Below are 21,931 nucleotides of genomic sequence, written 5' to 3'. Positions count from 1 at the left end.
GATAATATACATATAAAAACGTGTTCAAGATTAGAAGAAATTTACAGGTCTCACAAAGAGAGACCAAATGAAAAACAAAGAAAAATCTATTTCTTAGGAAATATGTAAACTGTTTAACTTTGCTAATACCAAATAGTAATAATAATCATTAGAATTGCAAAGCTATTTTCTTTACTTTTCACGTGGTTAGCTTTTGGCTTAATTTCAAACTCATAAAATATGTTTGGAAATAGGTATTTCTTTTGAGTGCACCACTTAGGCTGATGCTATTTAGAATACAACCTGCCAAAGTGCCCAAAATGTTAATAATTTCATATAATTTGAACTTGAGTTCTATGGTTAAAATATTTTAAGGAAATAAGCATAGGTATATACCCCCAAATTATCAATATTAAGTATATACTAAAATAAGTTTACAAAAATTCGCATTGACACAGCATTCCACAATTTGAATACTAGCTAAGTCATAGCATAATCATATATCATTATAATGATATTGCCAAATAACATTAGATTTAAGAAGTAGGAAACCAAATATGAAGCTTTATTTACATTTGATTAGTGTGAATATATGTGGGAAGTGTACCTATTAGATGTATTAAGTGTGTATTAAGTGTGTTCAAATTTTCTCATTCTTTCCCACCCCTACGTCCTTTAGGGAATGACACATGAGTTGAGCAGTTCCAGTTTCACCTTTAGACTAAAATTTCAAAATTATTGACCAATTAAATCCTTAAACTCTACAAGTTCCAATGCCCCATGGATGCCTCTGTGCATCTGCCACAAAGTCTCTCAAAATCAACATCACCTCTCCTCCGTCTGTTTTTAGTAAACGTAGCACCACAATCAAGCCTACTTTCAGTCTGCATTTTGGAGTACGCTGTGATGCCTTCTCTATGGTCTATTACGACAGGAAGAGTTCCGACCTCAGTATTTCCCCTATGACTTATGCACGGACTTTGTAATCTTGCAGGCTCAATCTTGGTTCAGGTACATCAATCCAGATTCTTGAAAAACAAAGGTTGTTTTATGCATCTCTAACTCTTTATTTAAAAGCCATTTCTGACCTGACATCAAAGTTTTCTTGTAATATTAACTCAATCACCTTTTAAACCTTCCGTATATTCCTTTTCTCTTCAAAGTTGGAAGCTCTGTACGAGCTCTATTTTGCTATCTAGTTTTAACATTCTAAGCTACATCTCTAACCATGTTCTTTTCTATTCTCAATTTGCCAACCCACCTCTTGCACTGTATCGTAGTGACACCAGCCTTCTGGGGGGTTTTGGCCTTTTTTTTTTTTTTTTTTTGCATATCTGCTCTGCCTGGAAATTCTTCCCAAGTCTTTCTTATCTCCCAATATGTTTGCCTATGTCCTTTACAAGTTCTTCAGAACTTAGATCAAAGTCCATCTTCTCTTTGAAACTTACCCAAAATTTTCTGCTATGTATAAAATAAATCTACTTCAGTGACTTAACTCACATTCCTTTCTATTAACCCTATCATAATTGCAGTTAATGCTTATATGTTTGGCTATATTCCAAGCTAGTTACAGATTTTGATGACAGGGAGTGAATTTTATAGTCCCACTCCACTAATGATCAAAAATAGCTATGAAATAAATGAATGAAAGAATAAATTTAAAAGTTTCACCAGTAACACAGTGAAACAGGCAGAAATCAACTCAACATGTAGGGTAAACTAATAAACTCAAGGCCCCAAATTGTTATTTATTACAATAAATCCTGTTTTACAATCATGAAATGAGAACTCACACAAAAATTATATTTAAACCTATTTCACCAAAGCCTGTTATGCACCAAGCAGTACAAGAGAGATTTCAAAATGTTCTGCGAGTTGACATAACAGGGTCACTGGATAAAAATAAACATCAATAAACAATGACAAAATTATAACTGGAAAATAGCATTCTGTGGTTACTGAGCTTTGCTATTTCTATTGCAATTTCAAATCAAACTTGGTATGTCATACTTATTTTGTATATTAACTTAGGCTTCATAGACTGAAACTCTAGAGGAAAAACAACAATGTCTTCAGTTGCATTTAGGCTATTTATGGTAGTCTAGGCAAATCACAGAATGACTGAGGGTCAAAGAACTTCATTTCAGATTAACGGTCATAGAGGCTCCCCACCCCATACATACCTTAGTTACTAAATAAGACACAATCATTTTTAAATAGACCTGTAGGGATAGGACATCTAGTTGGAAAATTGGGTGTGTACACGCTGATGAACAGCAGACTTAACCCATTTTGCAAAACAAAAACAAAAATCAACAGAACAAGCATGCAACAGACAGAACACTCCCAATCATGCCAACTTCATCCATGTGTAAACACATGGGGACATACAGAATATTGATACAGACATACAGAATATTGATATAAGACATACAGAATATTGATACAAGTAAAGTAAGGCTTACAGACTCAAAATCCAAATAAAAGGCTAAATGACAGTCATCCTTAAATAATTAATATAATAAAACCAAGCTTGAGTCTATTATGGTTATTATTATTACTATACACATATAGCATTAGAAAATAACTCGTGGTGACCATGTTCTATGCGTACAGAATATAAGCCCACAACATTTTGTACAGTTGAAGCAGTAGAGAATTTATTTCTAGGCCTCACGTCAAGAGACAGCAGGACCAAGGAGAGACAATCGCGAAAGTAGTGCAACTGTCAGCTGCTCATGACCTTACGAGTGAATCAGGCAGAGAGCAGAGCAGTACTTAACTAATAAGACAAAGATACAAATATAGACCTGAGAACAAAATCACACTTGAAACTTCCTAACTGAATCCAGGAGCAAGGTAAGAATGCCCCAACACTTTCATGTGGGAACACTAGGCAGCAGACAGAGGCAAGAAGCAGAAATAGTGTAACAAGAAGTTAATAATACTTCATACAAAAAATAACAAAAATTTAAAAATGTTTAAAGATCTATTTATCTATTTGAAAGTTAAAGTTACAGAGATGGAAAGACAGAAGGAAAGAGGTCTTCTATCTTCTGATTCACTCTCCATATGGGGAGCAAACAAAAGCCAAGGCTGAGCAAGATTGAGGTCACAGTCAGGAACTTCATTGCCAATCTCTCACTTGGTGGCAAGAGCCCAAGCAGATGAATCATCTTGTACTGATTTTCTCAGGCCACTATCAAGAAGCTGGGTGAGAAGTGGAGCAGCCAGCACATAAACCAGTGCCCATAAGGGAAGCTGGCATCCCAGGTGATAGCTTTACCCACCCTGCCACAAAGCCAGTCTAGTGAATCAATCTCTTGAAAAAAAAAAAAGGCTTGCTTGTTTATTTATATTGTTTGTTTGGTTGGTTGGTTAATTTTATTTGAAAGTCAGAGTTACAGAGAAAATTACTCTCTGTAACCCTTTCAAATGAATCAACCTTAAAAAAACAGAAGATTCCAGTTCTTGTACATCTACATGATAACATTTGAAATTTAGTTTTAGGAGAAATCTTGGCTGTACTTCTACTATACACGACATGTAATTTTATATATACCCACATAAATACTTACAAAAATAAAAGACCAAAATCAAAATAGTTATATTTCCTTACTTTATTTGGAAGTTATTAATTTGTATATTATTTCAACAATAAAGAGGAAAATATTTTAGGAAGTTTTAAATGTTAATGTACAGTATTTTAACAGTTCTCCTCTGAATTAATGGAATTTGTGTAACATTAAAATGTCCACACCACCCAAAGTAACTAACAGATTTGATGTAATTCCAATCAAAATACCAAACATTGCAAATTTGGTAAAAATGAACCTAAAATGCATAGGAAATTGCAAGAGATCTAGAATAGATAAAGCAATCCTAATCAATAAAAATAAAGTGGGTGGTATCACAATACTAGGTTTTAAGACATATTACAGGGCAGTTATAATCAAAACACCTTGGTTTTGGCACAATAATTGTGTATCAGCTAATGGAATAGAGTACAGATCCCAAGAATTAATTAATTGATATCAGAAATTAATTCACAACCTACTAATCTTTGACAACTGAGCTAAAATACTCCCTGGAAAGAGGACAATCTCTTCAACAAACGGCATTGTGGAAATTAGATCTCTGCATGTAGAAATATGAAACAAGACCCCTACTTTACACTCTATGCAAAGCTCACAAAGGACAGGAAATCATCAAATTACTGGAGAAAAATCATTGGGGAAACACTGCAAGACATTGGCACAGCAGTGACTTCTTGCATAAGACCCCAGAAGCACAGGCAATGAAGGCCAAAATAGACAAATTGAATTACATCAGGCTAAGAAGTTTCTCAACAGCAAAGAAAACACTTGAAGTAAAGAGACAAAAGAATGGGGAAAATATTTGCAAACTATGCAACTGATAAAGGATTACTATCGGGGATATATATTGAGCTCAAAAACTCAACTATAAAACAGACAATCCAGTTAAGAAATAGACACAGAACCTGAACTGGCAGTTTTTAAAGGATGAAATAAAAATGGCCCACAGATACATAAAAAAAAAAAAAAACCTGCTCAAAATCACTAGCCATCAGATATGCAAAGAACAAAACAAAGCGAAACACAAGGACCTTTCACTTTACTGTGGTAAGAAAGGCTAACATTTTTAAATCAATAAACAATAAATGCTGGAGAGGATCTAAGGAAAAAAGAACCCTAATGCACTGCTGGTGGTTATGCAAAGTAGCACAACCATAATGGAAGACAGTATGCAGATTTCTCAGAAACTTGAACATTTATCCAAAAAAGTGAAATTAGCACGCAAATTAACTGTACCCCTACATTTAAAACAGCTTGACTCACAATAGCTAAGGCAGGGAACCAACCCAACATCTTTCAATTGATGACTAAATAAATTGTGGTACATGTACATAATGGAATACTACCAAGCTGCATCAAATGATAAACTTCTATCTTTAAAAATAAAATACCTACCTGGAAACCACTATGCCTAAGGAAATAAGCCAGTCTTCAAAAGAAAAATGTTTATTTTCCATGTACTCCAGTATCCAAAATACAAAAAAATGACATTTTGAGGTTTGATTATTGCTTTCAGTCCTCTTCTATACTCTTGAGGAACAGTGGCTTATGTACTTACTGTTTGTTGAATTCTTTATTGAATGATGAGTTAAACTTGAGATTATAAAGTAAACAATGTATGTCATTGCGAGAGTGGACACAAAAATAAGAAAGAAGAGTGGGAGTGATAAAGTGAGTGTATGGCTGGAAGTATCTTTAGTTTCTTAAAATTGTTAATGCAGAATACATGAAATCTGTTCCCTTTACATAAAATAAAAAAAATTCTCCAACCCCATCTACTTTGGAGCAAATGTCAGGATTCTATTTCTTTTTGGTGCATGAGTAATATTCCAGACAGGCAAATGCAATGCATTTTCTCTCATGCATAAAAATGAATGTGTTTATAAAATATTTGTAGATATTTTGGTAAATATGTATAAATGTTCTAATAAATTAGAACATTAACTATTAAATCCTTTCATCATTTTGTCATGTATATTATATTACATTATATGTTAATCCTGTACCCTTGATTTTAAAAAACTGTATGCATGTGTATGTATATAATACTTACATATGATGAAAATATAGCACCATATTGTTTAAAATATTGAATTAAATAGCAAGAAATTTAAAAGGTATTTGCATAGTCTTGAAATCAAAATTTACCTAGATTATCTTAACCCCACTTGGCTATTCATGTCATCAGGTTACATAAAGTAGGAGGTTTATTGGACACACATGGGAATAGCCTCTCCAATATAAGAGCAGAAGGCTGAGCCTCACTAGAAACTGGAATTAGGAATAAACAAGTTAAGTAGAAACTGCATTGGCTTCTCTCTTCAGCCTTCTTTACATTTCCTCCTGGAGTCACACAGTAGGTTGTGCTTCTCTTTACATATAACCTTCATTCACTCCATATGTGAATGATATTGCTATAGTCCTCTGTATACAATTTCATTCTATATTCTGTATCTACTGCTTAAAAACAAAACAAAACTAGTCTTTAGGGCTTCTTGAGCTCTAAGACAAATTGCTAGAAGAAAGAACATAAATCATGTCTCACACCTTTGGATGGGTACCTGCCACCCAAATGGAAAATAATAACCCCACAGACAAGCAAATGATGGCAAGGGTGGTGTGATTTTCAGGAACAGTGCTGTGGATTGCGATGGGTCACAAAGGATGAAAGACTTTGGTGATAGGCCTGGATTTGTCCAATAGAAAAGCTGTTCTAGAATTTTATCTGGCCAAATTGTCCTTCCACAATAAATCAAATGTCAAGAGACATGGTGTAATCATTGGGCGAATACAACTGTAAAAATATTGGCGTTAGAAAGCAAAAAAATGCTATTTATGATTCAAACCCACCATGAAAGAAATTATGTCTTTCTTCCAGGTGTTGTAATAACAACAAGGAAGCAAAGTTTACTAGGAGTTTAGAATATGTAAAAGACACAGGAACTCTAATCATCACATTGCAAATACTTGGACTGAAGCAGCAGTTTAACTCCAGAATGCTTCAAAAGCCAAATAAATTTCAAATAAAATCAATGGACACGTGGAGTATTCAAAGGGGTGGAGGCTGGAGGAAAATTTTAAGTTCATGAACTTACTGTGTATTCTGTTTGTTACAGTTATCCTAAATTTACCAAAACAATATTTAATTTGTGACATTTATTAGCATTACAAATCAGTGGTATTTGGATTTTTTTCTCTTTTGTGTTTGTCTGAATGACTACATTAATTAATCATTATGGAGCAAAATACTTTGTGTTGCAAATCTTTAAAAAACAGATTAAACTACTAATGACTTTGAGTTGATTTCTATTCATAAATAGAAATATCCATTGTAGATAGCATGTTCCAAATTAGAAAAGCCCAAATCGAGTGGGTCAAAGTTTTTAAGTACCTACATGATATAAAAAGATTTAGAAAATTCCACACAGCTAAACTTTGTTTGATTGTACAAATTATTTTCAAAAATCATGAAATTATCTTTTAATTGTGTGCATAAGATGTGTACAAAACACAAATTAACTTTGTGTTTTGGCTTGTGTCTGCCACCAAGATACCTCATTACATATCTACAATTGCAATGCTTCCAGCATTTTATTCCAATCTGTGAATGAAAGCCAGTAATTATGGTTTTGTAAGCTGACAAGATGGAACTGAAGAATAGGGAAAACAGTGACTAAAACGACTCCTGAGCTAAGAAAGAGGTGACACTGTCCTTGGTAGAGAAGTAGAAAAATCACTACTCAGTGTCTGCTGCAATCAGGGTGGTATGACAGCAGGGGCAAAGGGCAAACTTGATAGTGAGATGAGAGTGGCGTACATTCAAATCCTAGAGCTGGTGCTGGCACTGAGGAGCAGAGGATTGAGCTGCAGCCTGGCAATTTTAGCATCCCATGTGGCACCAGGTCCTGGCTACTCCACTTCGAATCCAGCTCCCTATTAATGGTCTGGAAAAGGCAGCAGAAGATGGTTCAAGTATTGGGTCCCTACTGCCCATGTGGGAGATCTGGATGAAGCTCCTGGATCAAGGTTTCAGCGTGGTCCAGTGCTGGGATGGCAGTTATCTGGGGAGTAAAAAAAAACGGCTGGAAGATAGCTCTTTCTATGTCTCTTCCCCTCTTTCTATAACTCTTTGAAATAAATCAATCTTCCAAAAAAAATATCTGGAGTCCGCAGATGCGTCATAACTTGAAGAGTGGGCTTCTCTGCAGAGGTGCTGTAGGGTTTTCTTCCTTGACCAGATTTAAGAGAGAAAATGTAGAGATGCACACTTATCTTACACATCACTCAACAGTTTATACCGGTTCCATAGGAAAATGATCTGAAGGATCAATTTGCCAAAATTCCGTCACTTGAAAATGAAGGCATCCACTGAATATTCCTTTGAGAAAGCATAGCTATACATGTTCTATTTATTTCCATCTCAGAGACGCAAAATACTATCCTTGATATACTGAAAATTAAACATTGGGGCAGATGTTTGATCGTTTAAGACACTGGTTAGTATATTTGTATACCACACCACAGTAACTAGCTTTGATCCTGGTATTGCTTCAGTCTCCAGCTTCCTGATAAAGCAAACCTCTGCAAGCTGTGGCCACAGCTCAAACAACCATGTGGGTGGCCTGGAGTGAGCTCCTGGTTCCTGGCTCCTGGCTCTGGACTTTAGCCCAACTCAGTCTCAACCATTGTGGGCATTAGGGAAGAATCCCATCAATGGGAGTATTCTCTCATTCTCTCTCTCTTTGTAACAAAAAAAAAAAAAAAGAAAGAAAAGAAAAAGAAAGAAGAAAGAAGAAAGGAAAGAAGGAAAGAAAAACTAATGAAATTAAGCATATTTAATATGCTGAAAACACATGTGTTCAAGAATTCTATCTTATTAAGATATTGTTTTCTGGGCTTTGTAGGAGATATGGAGTCAAGCAAGAAGTGATCTCTGACCACAGTAGGCAGAGGAAAGACAAGTGCTACAAGAGCTCTGTGTAAACACATTCCCTCATCTAACAAGACATTTTGCTACAGTATGTTCTCACCTTTTGGAAAAACATAGATAGGTTAACATAGATTGTAAAAGTCCTCAAAGGAACTCTATTTCTAGCCATATTTGTCTACTCAATTCTGACACTGGATCATATGCCTTGAAATTATAGGGGAAAAGGGAAATCTTGAAAAAAAAGTGAATTAAAGAAAGCATTACAGATTCTTTGTAGACCACGGACTGCTGGTCCATGTGTCAGTTATTTGGAAAACTTAATTTTTTCCCATCAGATTTTACTTCTAGTAGCACAAACTTGCTACTACTGCTGGAACTTTCTTTCTGAGCAGGGTAGAAAGTAATTTGAGTTAAAGTACTTTCTCGGGGGGGGGCAGAGGGCCTGGTGTGGCAGCCTAGACTCTAAAGTCCTTGCCTTGAATGTTTCAGGATCCCAAATAGGTACTCCTTCTAATCCTGGGAGGCCCCGCTTCCCAACCAGTTCCATGCTTGTGGCTTGGGAAAGCAGGAGAAGACTGCTCAAAGCCTTGGTACCCTGCACCTGTGTGGGAGATCAGGAGGAGGCTCCTGGCTCCTGACTTTGGATCAGTTCAGCTCTGGCCATTGTGGCTACATGGAGAGTGAATCAGTGAATGGAAGATTTTTCCTCTCTGTCTCTCCTCCTCTCTGTATATCTGACTTTCCAATAAAAATAAAATAAATCTTAAAAAGAGAACCCACTATATTCTCAGTTCTCCTTCACCATGGAATAACCACACATTGTTGCTCTGCCACATGTTGATTGCACAGCTGATCCTCTCAACTTTCCCTTCTACCCACAAGTAGGAGGACCCCATGGGAAGATGTCCCATGCCAACATCTGTGTCTGATTGCAGACACAGCAGGTGCCTAGGACCACTCTACCAGCCTGCAAGAAACATGGAGGTGACTAAGAACAGTGCCCTTCAGGGAACCACCCTCAGCAGTCACTGACATGAGGTCTGTGAGCATCTGGGATCCTACACCCTTCCACTGTGATTCTTCCATAGCTTAAATCCTACACCTGCTCCTGCTGCTCCTCAGAGGATGAAGTTCCCATGATCATTACATGCTACTGGCTGCCTTGCCTTGTTATCTCATAGACCTCTGTCCTCTAAGCATTTACTAGGATTACCTCCAAAATATTTTACTCAGACTCCAATTCTCATCTCAAGGTGTGCTTCTGGTAGGGCCCAAAGTGAGATACTTGTTGTGTTTTCAGCTCACTTTTTCAGTACACAAGCACAGGGAAAATCATGGCTTCTGCCCAAGGAAGCCTGCAGCCAGTATACAGAAAGCTGGTCCACTGTGCATATAGTGAGTTGGAAGAACTGCATGAAGGACAGCAAAGACTTTTCTTCCTTATTTCCTTTCTCCCCTTCTTTCCCTTCTCTCTCCTTCCTCCCTCCCTCCCTCCCTCCCTTCTTTCTTTCTTTCTTTCTTTCTTTCTTTCTTTCTTTCTTTCTTTCTTTCTTTCTTTCTTTCTTTCTTTCTTTCTTTCTTTCTTTCCTTCTTTCTTTCTTTCTTTCTCTTTCTTTCTTTCTCTTTCTTTCTTTCTTTCTTTCTTTCTTTCTTTCTTTCTCTCTCTTTCTTTCTCTCTTTCTTTCTTCCTTTCTTCCTTTCTTTCTCTCTTTCTCTCTCTCTTTCTCTCTTTCTCTCTTTCGAGGGCTGTACACTTACTCAATATCCAAGTCCTAATTCCTTGCTCTGTTTCTCTGTCTGCTTCTCTCTGGCTCCCTAGTTCTCTGTTGCCATAAACTAAAACAAGTTGCTGAATAGGAGAGACTGATATGACTTTGTAGTGCCAGTTCTGGACAGTATCTATAGACTCTGAGGGAATGCATCCTTCTGTTATTCATGGTTTTCTTTAAACTGTACACTACTCAGTGCCATTGTGAGCCCTGATGTCAAACCTTGGACAACAGAGAAGAATTCCACATAACCTCCTCAACAGATGCATATTTAAAATGTGTTTACTCACTAGATTGGGCTATTTACAAACAGCCTTAAGTTTGGTGTCTTTATTGCTAGAAAATTCCAACAATCACTGCTTGAAATCATCACTTCTGTTGCAACACTTAAAAGCCAAGCATGCATATTTTGAAAGAACATGACTAACAAGAGAGAAATTTTGGCTAGGAACAGTAATATGAAAAACACAAATAAGTAAATAAAATCATTTTAATTTTATTGGCAGTATGTTTGTAAAAGTTATAAAATTGGGCTAAACCTGGTGGAATCTTAGTCTATACTTGGATTAAGCTGGTGTAGGTCAAAAGGAATGCACAGTTAAAGACAGTTGCCAATCAAAACGCAGCATAAAACATCATAGCTGAATTATGTCTGGATTGCCTCCATTGATAACAGCAATGAAATGGATTGCCTTTTGCTGCATGGGGCAAAAATCACAATAAAGAGTATCACTTGCGACCCACAGAATGAATTACTTGTGAAAAATGGCTCATTTGGAGGCAATTATATTGTTTGCACATGATATCATTATAATGCTAGAAAACATCTTTCTTTCCTGAAAAAAAAGTGCCCTTTTTAAGTCTCATTGGTAAGAACAAGAGAGAGTGTGGGAGGCATGTGACCCAGCAGTTAGCATACCTTTAGGACACCTGTGTCCTTTATCAGAGTATCTGGGTGCCATCCCGAGCTCCTGCTCTTGATTCTCACCTCTTACTGATGAGAACCCTGAGAGGTGGCAGCAATGACCCCAGTGAGCGAGTTCCTTTCTCCCACATGAGAAACCTGCCTGGAGTTCCTAGCTCCTGGCTTCAGCCTGGCTCACCCCAGGCTATTGCACACAGTTGAAGAGTGATCCAGAGCACATGTGCGCTCCCTCTTTCTCGCTCTCTCTTTCTCTAAGGAAAAAGAAAAAGACTGACAGAGTAGTGCCAGCATCTCTTTCCGTTTGTGACAAGCCAATGAGAGCCACCGTTGGCCTACTGACCTCACAGGAAGGCAACAGACGCAGCACTTATCACCATCTGTAGCCTCAACACACAAGTCTGTATCATATTTTGACCGTAAGACTTCTGAGAGCTGGCCCAGGAGAGACACGATGGCTTTCACCCCTCGGCAGACTTCTTTCTGAATCTCACTTTCAAGATCCAGTGTGAACAGCTAAACCAGGAGCAGGATGCCCAGGGCATTCTTCTTCAACTCAGCACAACTGCCAGCCCTGAAGACTCAAGGGCACAGCACTTGGCATTCACCAGAAAAGGCTGGAATAGTTTCAATTTCCTGACAGCAAACTAATGTACCACTTCCTCCCTTAAAGCCGAACAGTACTGCAGAACAGAATGCAAAATTTTTGCATAGTTAAGGCAGAAACTGAAACTTTAAAAATGACTTTTACAAGTGAGACTGATCACTCCAGGCTATGCCTCCAGACGCCCTGAAGCTATGTCAACTTTCAATCACTTCTGATTAGGTAAGACAATGATTTCATACTTCCTATATACATTATGAAACTGGAAGTTTTAACATAAAATCTGCATAATGATGGCAAATAAATACATGAAGTTTTACCTCAAAATGATGTTAGGTCAGTTTTAGTATGCCAGCAAATAGGTTTTTAAACATATAATTTTATTGTCAATACTTGTCAGTATGGGCTTTTCATTATTCTAGAATAGTCTTCTAGAGGCAGGTGTTTTGTCTAGTGGCCAAGGTGCTCATATCTCATGCTAGAACACATGGGTTCATTTCAGCATTCATATGGTGCCTCCAGTTTCTGATATTGCAGACCCTGGCAGGTAGTCATAATGGCTGCAGCACTGGGTGTCTGCCACCCTTTCGGAAGACCTGGATTGAGTTGCTAGCTCTTAGCATTGGTGTTGTCCAGTTGCAATTATGGTAGAGCAAACCACAAGCCATTTGGGAAGTCAACCAGCCAATGGGAACTCTCTGTGCTTCATAAATCAAAATAAAATTTAAAGTCCTTTCTTCAGTTATTAAAGCTCAATGTTGCCCATCTAGTGCCCCTACTCTCCCACTCCTCTCCCTGGGAGAAGGGGTTTCCTAAGCTCCACCCCTTGATCCATTGCCTACCCCGAGGGAGCCCATCTGAGTTTAACACAGCTGAGCAGCCACCTGCTCTGCTGTAATGGGCAATGCACTGCCTGTTCCTGGGGAGGAAAGTCAGTCTAATTCAAAATCATGGTTAGGAACCTATGCATCCAAGCCACTGTTTCATTATCAGAAGATAAGGGCAGTTTGTTTGTTTGTTTGTTTATTGTCATCTGCTTTTCTTCTTGTTTGCTGATAGCTCAGTTCATCTAGAACTTGGGAGTGATGAAGAGGAGTGTAATTTATTGGGCTCTCCCACATGTTAGCCTAATTGCTTCTCCGCTTTTCCTATCCCAAGTAAAACTGGGATGAACATACTTTCAAGGGGATTTTTGCATCTTGAAAATTATTCCCTTATACAAAATTGGTAAATATTGGCTTTCAGGTTTATACTTTTACTACAAACATACTGTAACTTTACCATACTCTTCTGAAATTGCAAAAAACAGGAATTAGGAAACTAGAAAGTCAAACTTACATACCTCAAGTGCTTCTGGCAAGTGCTTAAATTTGGGAAAACATCCAACTTGATGTCATTGCTTTTACTTAGCAAATGACTCAATCATGTAGTAATTCTCACTAAAAACTCTTTAGAAAAGCTTTTTCTCTATTCATTTTGTAGGAATTAATTTTCTCCTTAATTTCAAATTACAATTACTTGCCACAAAATGTAATATATGCAGTTATTAGAATCTACATTTAGCTATAACTATGAGATCTATATACACATATACATTATTTTGAATTTGAAGAATATTTGCTGCTTAGCTATTATCTTTTCAAACGTTTATGTGAAAGGCAGAGCCACACAGAGACAGAGATTGTCCATTCAATGGTTCACTCCCCAAATACTCCACACAGCTGAGGGGTTGTACACAGCCAAAGCTGTGAACCCCATTCAGTCTCCCTCTTGGGTCGCAGAAACCCAAGAGCTAGAATGACTGCCTGCTGCTCCCTGGGATGCATGTTAGCAGGAAGCGGGACCAAAGTAGAATAGGCAGGATTTGAACCAGGCCTTCTGACATAGGACTGGGCATCCCAAGCAGTAGTTTCACCCACTGTACTACATTGCCCTTGTCTATTGTTTAACTTTAGGCAAGCAAAACATAACCTTGAATGAGGAAGATAGCAGAGATTATGAATACTTTTTTTTTTTTTGAGAGGACACTCTGTGCCCCAGCTTTTTTTTTTTAAAGATTTATTTTTATTATTTTTTTATTGGAGAGGCAGATATACAGAGAGGAGAGACAGAGAGCAAGATCTTCCATCCCATGCTTCACTCCCCAAGTGAGCGCAATGGCCGATGCTATGCCGATCTGAAGCCAGGAGCCTCTTCCGGGTCTCCCACACGGGTGCAGGTTCCCAAAGCTTTGGGCCATCCTCGACTGCTTTCCCAGGCCACAGGCAGGGAGCTGGAAGGGAAGCGGGGCTGCTGGGATAGAACCGGCGCCCATATGGGATCCCGGGGTGCAAGGCGAGGACCTTAACCACTGTGCCATCGCGCTGGGCCCATGAATACTTTTAAAATCTCTTCATAGAGAGTAATAGCAAAATGTGGGTCATATCCTACATTCTAGTGCCAAGTTTGTAACGCACCTCGAGCTCCTGACTGCAACGTCCTGTTGAGGCAGTGATGATGACTCCAGCAATTGAGTCCCTGCCACTCACGTGGAAGACCTGGATTACATTCCTAGCTCACACAGCTTTGGCCCGGAGTCCCATCATGATTATCATAATAAACTAAGAAGTCAATCAATGGATAGGAGCTTTAATTTTCTCTCTCTCTCAAATCAATAACATTTTGTCTTCAAAAGGGAAATGCTCTTCCTAATGCTTTGCAGATCCCATTTTTTTTTCCATTCATTTCAAGTGTACAACACTCATAAATTACAACTCTCGTGGAGTCTCTAGTGTCTACAACTAGCAGCCAATCAGAGCCAATAAGACTGTATATAAGCAGACTTTTTTTTTTTTGCCAGAAATTCATTCTTTATTTGGTCTTTGGATTTAGTTAAGTCTTAAAAATCTATAGGAAAGGCAGAGACGATATTTACCAGGAAATACCCCTCTGATGTGGAAGTCTCTTAAGATGACATTTCACTTAAGAAAACCCAAAGAAAAATCACACATGCCTGAGAAATGTGTAATGGTGCCTAGTAAATTAAAGGTAGAATACAATTTTGCTTTGGAGCATATAATTTCTCTGTCACTTTTAGTAATAATGTTTCCCTTGGGGCTTCTTGGAGCTAATAAATGAAATATCCATTACTAATATTTTAATACACTGTTCAGGAACTTTACCTGTTTTTTCAAACGAAGTATCTGGCACAAGGTTAAAGATATTTTTGTTTAGGTGAGGTCAAGTTTTTCCATTTTAATCCCGGCCAGGTCAGTAAATTAGAGAAGTAAATAAGGTGGGATTTCCGGTCCTTTCCCTTGTCGGACACTCACTCCTTTGCAGAAACTAACAGTGCCCATAAGATCCAATTCTGCCTAGTAACATTTACATGAAAGTGATTTTTAAGAATGTAAGTGACCGCCTTAAAAGAACTACGATTTTTTGGTCCTTTTTCCTTAGGTCTGGAGTGAAGCCTAATGGGGAGTGTGCCAACAGCCATTGTAGGCTACGAGGCACAGGTGAAGATCGTGGAGAAAGTTAAAAGGCAGGACCTGGATCCCTGAAGACATCATGGATCAGCCAAATAAGCTCTGAGTTTTCTACTCAAGAATTAATTTGTGAAACAAATATGTTCCCTAACATTTAAGTTAGGGAACTTTAAATCTTTTTATTGTATACCACTAAGCTCATTCTCAAACGATTGGCTTAAGAAGGAAGCTCAGAAGGCAAACTAGCGGCCCTCCCACCCCCAGCCTCATACAGTACTTTAAGAAGTACTTAAAGAATGGTTTTACCAAGTTTTCTCACAATGTATTTCAACTAAGCATAATATATAGTAGTGGCAGCTAATAATGATATAAATTTCTAACAGAATCAGCAGACATACTTCAAAAAAAATTTAATTTGAAAAAATGTATTTGAAAAGCAAGAGAAAGATTAAGTACCCTCATTCACTGGTTCACCAACCAAATGTCACAGCAATGAGGGCTGGGCCAGACCAAAGCTTGAGTTGGGGTCAGTTACTTGAGCCATCACCTCTTGTTCTCCAGGTTGTGCATTACAGGTAGCAAAGCCAGAGTTCAAACTCAGGCACTCTGATCTAGGATGCAGGCATCCCCATAGCCTCTTAATAGCTATGCCAAACGCTCATCCAAAAGTGCTAGATATCAGTGTTCTTTATGTAGAAATAACAGGACAAATATATGACAATGTTAGACTAAGTAGAACTACTTTAAATTCTATATTTGGGAAGTATTTATTCTCCTTTCAACTGAAAATTTTGGTGCTACTTTTTTTTTGCCTAGGAAATAAGCTTGAGGTCTCGCTCTATATTACACATCGAAGATTCATTCATTCTACTCCACTCCATTCCACTGCATTCCCTTCTATTCACACTTCCAAAGTTTTTGAAAAGGACCTTTTTAAAGAGGTACTGCTATAAAACCAAAGGCAGCACAAGAACCGACTTATAATTTTAGAAGTATAAATGAGAATATTTCCAGAGGAACAAGAACAAATTTAGCCTCTGCACTAGTGAGCAACTCTTGAATTTGGGACAACTGGAGCCATGGTGAATTGTATGGGAGCCTTCACTTGTTCATATAGGAAAGAACTCAAAATTTCGCACATGCCTTCAGCACTAGGGACACCAGGAAGATCACTGCAAACTAAAGAAGATTGTTGCCAGACTGTTTCACGACAAAAAACAAGAAGACCCTAGTTTCCTTTATCTGGGTTCTAAACTAGTTACATGCCACATATCTTCAGGTTGTTTTAGAAGATGTTAATAACATATATTTCTTCACAGGTTCAGAGAAGATTCCTCTCCAACTAAGAATGAGAACGTGAACTGGTGCTGACACACAGTTGATGCTGTTTCCTTGAAGCTCGGAGAAGTGTGTGTCTGTCTATCTCCAGTCTTCATGCCATTGAAAGCTGGGATTTTTGGCAAGACTGCACAGTCCCCACCAGAGTATCATATTTCTGGAACTCCAGAATAATGAGGAAAGCACAGCTTTTTCAAAAGAAGTTTCATGTCATACTTATTTCATAACTATTTTGCAAAAGCAAAGTGGAATCAGGGACTCTGATTCAGCTCGATGTAAAATACTTGAGATATAGAGAGCCTGGCATCCATAATAGTGCTAAGCCCAAATATTTAGCTGATGCAAGGTGACTTTTAAATATATGATAGAAAGAAAACACAAGCAACAGGTCATTATAAAACAATTATTCCCTGGAAAGGAAAGGCTTAAGAGTTCTCCCATAATTTTGTAAGATGTTTTATACGCAATTTAAAATAACAACATGTAAGCTTCCAGGTTAGACAGGGACTGGGTCCAGCTGACCTTGTGTACCTTCTCATAATGCATCCAAAATGAGAAAAGAAAAATAGTCAAAGGGAAGTTCAGTGAACACAAACATCTGAGAAATCTCTTCTTGTTAAATTACAAATGGACCCAGACTGAAGTAAGACACTGGGAACTTTGTTGGCAATTCCACTTTCCAAGACAGGATGTAGTATTTGGAAGGAGAAAGCTGAAGACTGAGTGGGTCTTAAGGGGTGCACTGTGTCCTTGACTCATTACCTATTTCATTGGCTTGGATCAGCCTTCTCAGAAGCCCCAGGGAATCCTGGCCAAACCAAACAGAAGGGCTGGTTTATGGCAAGGTTTTCTCCTATGCAATGATCAGGCTTTTTCTTTTTGTAGGGTGAGCAGTGACATTAAGAATAAAGTTAGCCATCTGGATCTCAGGAGTACCCAGTGTAGTAGCCAGGTCCAACAGGGAACTGGGCCTGCAAAGCCAAAACCTGCCTGGTGGTACTACTTCAATAAACAAAGCACCCTTATGTAGTAATTTCATTTCTTAAAGGCAAAGGCCCTTAAAACTTCATACATGATGAGGCCTGAGTTGTGTTGTATCAGGCCAAGCTGCCACCTGTCGTAATGGCATCCTATACTGGAACACAAGTTGTAGACCCAGTTGCTTTGCAGAGGGGATGATCCAAGTACTGCGGCTCATGCCACCCACAGGGCAGACCCAGAGAGTGCCTACTTCTGGTTCCTGGTCATTTTGATTATTTAGGCAGTGAACCAACCGAAGGAAGATCTCTCAGTGTCTCTTCCTTTGTTTCTGTTACTCTGCTTTAAAATAAACACGCAAATCTTTTGAATTTAAAAAGTTCATATGCAATGAGAAAACCAAATAAAAATAGGTCAAACGTATTTGTAAAATGATAGATGCTATCATCCTAAACAAAATTTAAAAGGAAGTGAAGTGCTATTAAAAAAATTATTTGCCCCATACTTTTATACTTGGCAACCACAATTCATGTCATCAAGATTTAGTGCAAAACAACCATCTCTGAGTAAAAAATGGATCACAATCAAATGTGGAAAAAAGTGAATATCATTGTTTTAATGGATATTTTTAAAAGTTAGAGCTAAATAAGGCCAATGGTTTTTGGAAAAATGTTCGACTTCATTACTATAGAAATGTAGTTCAAAATGGGACAACACTTCTCACCTGTTAAGTTAGGGAAGGGATATTCAAATGATTGTAGCCGCAGACACGGAAACTGCATGAAAAAATTCAGTTAGGTATCATTTTCTGCAGAACAACCTGACACAGGTATCAAAGACTGTAAAAGACAATCTTCAATGTGATAATGTTACTTCTGTAATCGTTAGACATATAGACAAAGCCAGTCTCACACTATTGTCTATAACAGCCTAAATCTACCAAAAAAAAAAAAAAAAACTTCAAAAAGCTTAATTAAAAAATCAAGCTGTTCTGGGGGCAAAAAGTTTGAAATCTATTCATGCAAGGTGTCTACAACAAATTCATGGAAAACGTGTGATAGAAAAACCTTTTACATGGATCCCCAAATTCTGAACTAGTTTTGGGACCCATTCAATTTTCCATGAACTCCCTGAAGTGCCCCCTGAATGATGACAGGTAATGATAGGATAAATATTAGAAAAAAAAAAAGTCAAGGTGGAAAACTGTATAACCATAAACAATGACACAGAAGTGTAACACATTATGGCAACAGGAATACAAAACAAAGGAAAGGAAGAAGGAGCCAAATTATAAGAGAATAAACGTTTTCTCCCTCTTCTAGGTAAGTGCTTTTAATGCATGCTATAGATACATGGTTGAAAACATACCTGTTACCTAAACTGCTGCAAAAAGCCAAGTGTGCCAAACATACAATGATTCATGGGTTTTTCTGGTTATTGTGTTTTCTAGAAGTCATATTCAGTATCAATGAAATAAAATGTATCTTAAAAGAGGAAAGAAAAATGAATCAAAGGGATTTCAACAATGATCAAAATCTAAAGGACATATTTTTAAAATAATAATCATTTAAAATTTAATGTAACATGACATTTGTGGTACTAATATTGACAAATATATGCATGGCTTAATTTCTAAGAAATCATACTTTTGCTTTAGGACATAAAAAATCTGTAGAAATGGCTACATCATATTCTGAGTTGGAAAAACTAAAATCTGTTTATTATATTTTATATTGAAAGCAAAATCCTTAATGATTTTATTTGGGCTATATGAAAGTGAATTAAAAATTCATTTAACTAATAAAAAGTACTGATTTCAAAAAAGGTAAAAGATGAAGAGAGAATCTCAATGAGCAGATATTTAAACATGTTGTAAAATTATCATAGTTAAATCATCTTGGCAAAGCTTAAAAACAATAGGATGAAACAGAAAGCTAGGAAGAGATTAAAAATCCTCTTACACATCTGATATGTGGTAAAAGAGGAATTCAGTTTAACTTGATAGGATCAGTGGTTATTAAGCAAATGGTACTGGTGCAATTGGTTAACTATTTAAAAAACAAAAGTGTACATTTTTATTCTACCAAATGTTCCAGATGAGTTAAGCTATTAAATGGAAAACAATTTCTACACTTCGGAAATGTTAAGGCTACTCTATGATTATAAGGAAATATAAGATCTTAAGGGAAACATCTTATAGATTTGAGCATTCAAACTTTACATTATCCTTTTACCAATGCTGTCATAAATGAAAGTAAAACACAGTTATCTACAAAAGCAAACTGAACAAAACTGAAACAAAACCGAATTTGCAGCATATACAAAAAAAAAAATAAGAGAATTTGGGGCTTTACTACATAAAGAGCTTTTATAAATCATTAAGAAAAATTAATGTATAATGACAGCAAGAGGAAATAAAATGCATCAAGGTAACTGTCAAAAGAAATAAACATAGATGCTCAATAAAAGTATTGGTAAATGTGACCTTTGAAAGTCAATACTTTGGATTCAGTAAGATGATGCTTCTATTCAAGTCTGCTTGATCAGGATAGTAAAGTTAATGATGCATTATACTGGCGAGCAGGTCACAGATTAGCTCTTGTGACACTCCTCCGGAAAGAAGACAGATTCCTACAACCTTCCAAGGGAGGAATGGAGGATATGCATCAGGAAGTTGAAAAAGTTCACAGCTTTGCAGTCGCAACTTTTAGAAAATTATTTGTAAAAAGTAACCAGAAGACTCTACAAATATTTCCATTTTCTGTAACCCAGCAAAGAGAAATCCCAAGTACCGAACTAGAGGTGCTGAGTGAAGCTAACTGTGGAATAGTACACAGCTAACGCAGAGCATTTTAATCAGCATGCACCAATGGAAAACACAAGCTAAACTACAAGGCACTAACTGTGTAGAAATACATACTGGATGAGCGTTCAATCACGTACAAACAGCAGATGTTTAAGGGTGATACGGTTGTAATACTTTCATGACTTTCTCCTTTTCATTCATTCTACAAACATTGACTGGCCTTATTATGTGTCAGGTATTTCTACACGTTCCAAATAGTCTTTGACTAAGTATCAAGTGCTTTGTCATCTAAAGAGATAGGTTTTTGTAAAAGTCCATCAACCCAAACTGATTTCCTTTTCCAGGGGCTAAATATTTCGTAAAGGACTAGGACACGCTGCTGTAAGCATACAGTACCCTAGCAAGAAATGCGGAGGTATTCTAAACACCACGTCTCATTAGGAACATTGCCTAAAGCCTAATCCCTTGGCTGCCGGCTGTTCCAACAGGTACGAATGTGAGCAGCATCCGATGGACCCCCTCTTTCCTAACAGGCTCAAACAGGATCTTTTAAGTGGCCTGACCTCTGCTTAGGCATTCAAAACCCGTTGCCCCACTTGAACTTTCACAAAAGTGGGGTGCTAAAGGCTGATTCGGGGGAATGGAGACGCTTGACCTGGGGAGGTTACGCCTTGGCCAGGACTGAGCCGCGCTGTGGGGACGTGCAGGTAGCGATGTGTGGGAAGGGTCTGGCGGCAAGCGCCAGGACCCGGGCAGGAGGGGCGGGCGCCTTACCGCCGCTTGCTGGAAGGCGCCCTTGGTGTAGGTGCCGCCGCCGCGGTAGGTGATGGCCGGGATCTCGCGGCTGAGCAGTGCGCACTTGTGCTGATGCGCACGGCGCGTGGAGATGTAATCCACGCGCGGTACCACGTTGTTCTTGGACGAGAAGGTCACGATGGCCACGCGAGTGGCCGTGGGCACCACGGGGAAGTCGGACAGCAGCTTGCGGACGAACTTGAGCTCGCTGAGAAAGTTGGCTTGGCCCACGCTGGACGACTCGTCCACCAGGAAGACGAGCTCCAGGCGCTCGCTGAGCTCCCGCAGCCGCCGCACGCGGCGCCGGAACGCCTGGCCCAGCCGTTCCACTTTGCTCTCGGCCGCTTCCTCTGTGGGCGCGGGCAGGCGCCCCAGAGCCCCCGGCGCGGCCTCGGGAAAGAGGCGGAAGCTGAAATTGCGCGACGGGGCCATCTGCTGAAAGGTCGCCCAGCCCGAGACGAGCGCCAGACCCCAGTAACAAAAGGCCAGACGCGGCCACATTGCGCTGGCGACGGAGCGGCCGCCCCGGAGGACAGGCGGCGGCCCCGGCGGGGAGAGGCGCCTGGTGGCCCGGCTCGTGGAGGGGCGTGCGCGGAGCGGGTCGTGGGCAGCGGCCGCGAGCCTCAGCGCCCTTTCATCTGACACTGGGGACACAATCCAGACGCCTCTGGCAGCTCGGGGACTCGGGAGGGAAGGGCGCAAGCTCTCTGTCCCTCTCTCCTCCTCCTCTCCCTGCCTGAAGCCTAT

The 21,931-nt window shown here is 38.8% G+C and overlaps 1 protein-coding gene across 1 annotated transcript in view; it reads right to left on the bottom strand.

Annotated features, from left to right (window-relative positions):
- Nucleotides 1-21,685, bottom strand: part of SVEP1 (sushi, von Willebrand factor type A, EGF and pentraxin domain containing 1) — a 161,053-nt gene extending 139,368 nt beyond the window's left edge. The window contains exon 1 of the mRNA XM_040963410.1: nt 21,164-21,685. Within this exon, the coding sequence (XP_040819344.1) occupies nt 21,164-21,685 (522 nt within the window). The remainder of the gene's footprint in view (nt 1-21,163) is intronic.
- Between the last annotated feature and the right edge of the window lie 246 nt (nt 21,686-21,931).

Source organism: Ochotona curzoniae, unplaced genomic scaffold (assembly GCF_017591425.1).
Source record: "Ochotona curzoniae isolate NIBS_2020 unplaced genomic scaffold, NIBS_Ocur_1.0 scaffold_3208, whole genome shotgun sequence".
In the NCBI taxonomy this organism is placed as follows: Eukaryota; Metazoa; Chordata; class Mammalia; order Lagomorpha; family Ochotonidae; genus Ochotona; species Ochotona curzoniae.
The sequence above is the reverse complement of the archived record's forward strand: the minus strand, read 5'-3'. Positions and strand labels throughout refer to the sequence as shown.